At 39.1% G+C, this 2,888-nt stretch overlaps 1 protein-coding gene across 1 annotated transcript in view; it reads right to left on the bottom strand.

Annotated features, from left to right (window-relative positions):
- Positions 1-2,888, bottom strand: part of FAM120A (family with sequence similarity 120A) — a 44,925-nt gene that overhangs the window by 40,064 nt on the left and 1,973 nt on the right. The window contains exon 2 of the mRNA XM_010285335.1: positions 92-338. Within this exon, the coding sequence (XP_010283637.1) occupies positions 92-338 (247 nt within the window). The remainder of the gene's footprint in view (positions 1-91; positions 339-2,888) is intronic.

The raw sequence follows: 2,888 nt of genomic DNA on the forward strand, positions 1-2,888 counted from the left end.
CAAATTATACACATGTATTTTAAAACAGTTAATAGAAACTAAAATCGCAAGTCTGACTAGCAGCATCAAGTCCTTTTATTACTTCACTTACCTAAAAGAGCAGCAAAAATAGGAAAGCGATTTGGATTCAGGTCCAGTTGCTTGGCAACTTCATGCATTAGGTATTGGCTTGTTGTGAGACTTTTCCCATTACGGCTCAGTTTTAGGGCATGGGCACTGAAATAGTAAGGGATGTTGCACAATGCATAATCGGAGTCATATGCAACCAAACCATGGAAACCTTTTTCTCTGCAGAAAGCAATTACTTCTTGATGGTGATCCTCAATGCTCTGTGCAACCTATAGTGGAAGACAGAGTAATTAGCTACAGTGTTAAATTTCAGTACTGATTTATCACATGTATTACGATATATTGGGTCTTTCTGAAACTATATACGTGCATTTGAAACACTTGCAGTATATTTAAAGTCATTTTAAAAATCCAGTGACACAGTACATACGAACAGGATGTAAGGAACGCTCAGAAACACAATACAAAGCTCTCGAAAGCCTAGACACAGGAGTGGCATTACATATTGCTGAACTCATCTGAAGTAACTGTTTATTAACAGAAGCACTCAAACTCTAAACATATTACTATACCAATGTCTGTATTGACTCACAGGAAAAATCTTAAGGCTGTGGATACTTAAGCAGTTCAGCAAGCCAAGATGCCCCCTTAAAAAGCAATCGCAGGAGCACTTTTAAAGTTTTGCAGCCCTGTTTTAAAAGAAACAAATATAACCCTAGATAAACAGAGGTAACTTTCTTGACCTTTCAAATGTCTACCTTGCTGTGTTAAGCCAAATTTTTCCCTCTTTCCACTTTCAGCCTATTCATTTATGCACAGCTGTCTCTGATGGTGCAAACTGAAGTTTATAGCCCAAACTTCACCTCTCAACTCACGTTGCCTAGCAAAGCACATATTTTAGGCTATGGCAATCAGATGACTAGAACAGACATGTTGTGTAGGGGAGATATGGGCCAATTCCTAATGCTAGAAATATAAAAGCAACCCTTTCTTACCAAGAAGAATATACTAAAACAAAAAAAACCTACAATGACAGGTTAGTACGTACGGTCCTGCGTTTCTATGCACCATCAGGAACCATTACAACTACAGCTTGCATACAAGCACACAAAAATAAAGCGAGCTGAGTGCTTTTGACGTCTAATGCTTTTACCTTCTACACACATAATAAACACTTGGTGATTCAGAAAATCCCACAGAGGTCAGGTGCTGGGATAACCTTCCCTCGCCAAGTATTCAATTTTAACAATGCTGATAGCAAGCTATCCCAAAATAGACTAGTAAAAAACTATTAGCTTCAGTCTCTACAGTACGCATGAATAACTACAGCATTAGTGCCAGTGATGCTATTTATTTCCTCTGCAGCCAAAGCCCTGCAGAACACGAGCGAGGGTCCTACACCTCCACAGCCCGCTCCAACAGTCACGCAGTCATCCACCTCTCAGCAAAGGTTTTGTTCAACAGCAAGTTTACAGTGACCCTTCCTTTTCTACTCACGCCTTACGCTTTCTGAACCTGACACTGAATTACAGTCTTCCAGTGAGGTATGTAAAATTTTGCTTTTCCCATGTAGGTGCACGAGATGTTCCCCTTCAAGCAAAATTGTGAGCAGCTGAACAGCTGGCACCTCACTCTCAGATATTCCTATGATCAATAACTAGCTGTCTAAGCTCTCCCTATTCCAAATGCTATCATCTTACAGTCTTAAGAAAATGTTACTTCTTCAGAAACATGCTTGATGGACTGTATCAGAGTGTTTTTGAAATTTACTTTTGCTTGTGAGAAAAAAGAGCATATTCATTTTTCTAATAATTATTCCTAGCATAACGTGTGCCTGCTGTACACAGAATTGGAAGAGACTGTAAGCATCTTTAGTAAAATTTAAAGATATCAGATTTATACACTTACTAACTCAGGGAGGGCAATTTAGGCTTTGCCACCTCCACCCCCGAGTCTTTACATGTTTTAAATTAGAAAAATCCCAGAGATTTTTTTTTTAAGGGTAGATAGATTTAAATAACGTACATAAATCTAAAATCAACATCTTTGCATGCACGACAACCACTGATCATCTATAAAAAACAAAGTAAGAACTCTTTTTGCAGCACTAGGTGTGACATGGGTGTGCAGATAATACAAGAGGAAGCAGTGTGCAGCCCACTCTGATCTCCTATAAACTATTTCCTCCGCAGCCTCCAGGTCCCTCCCTCCCCACTTTATAGACCTATCTGACACAGCAACCTACAAGCATGAAACTGCAGTATGTTTAGGTAATACTAGAATCCACATTCAAATAATTGCACTGTCACAGGAGAAAGAGCTGTATTTACCAAGGTACAGTTAACCCGCAACATAAAACTCTTAACAAGATGAGAGTCACAGAAATAGCTTTCAGCTCTCACAGGAGGAAAGACTCCGAAAAGGCAACTATACCCAGGCAACATGCATGCTTCAAAATCAACCCAGGGAGGGGGGGGCACGGGTGAAATGACAGCCAGGAGTTTGGAATAATTTTCAAGTCTAAATCTTGTGTAAATATTAACAGTGCTGGATCAGAAAAGAGAGAATCTTGTCCGTGTAAACAGGCACATGCACGTTTAGATACTGAGAACAAAACAAAATCTCACCAAAGTATTAAAGATGTTAAGATCTCCACTGCTTAAATATTTAATTTTAGCAAACCTGCTTTGCATAAAAGCTTCTTTTAAGAATTATTTCCCCCTCCCCTAAAGAGAAAAATACCAGGTCACAATTAAGCTAAGAACCCGTAGGATATTTGTTATAACTTGGAGGAACCTGTTATTTTTACATCCTGCTGA

Source organism: Phaethon lepturus, unplaced genomic scaffold (assembly GCF_000687285.1).
Source record: "Phaethon lepturus isolate BGI_N335 unplaced genomic scaffold, ASM68728v1 scaffold6554, whole genome shotgun sequence".
In the NCBI taxonomy this organism is placed as follows: Eukaryota; Metazoa; Chordata; class Aves; order Phaethontiformes; family Phaethontidae; genus Phaethon; species Phaethon lepturus.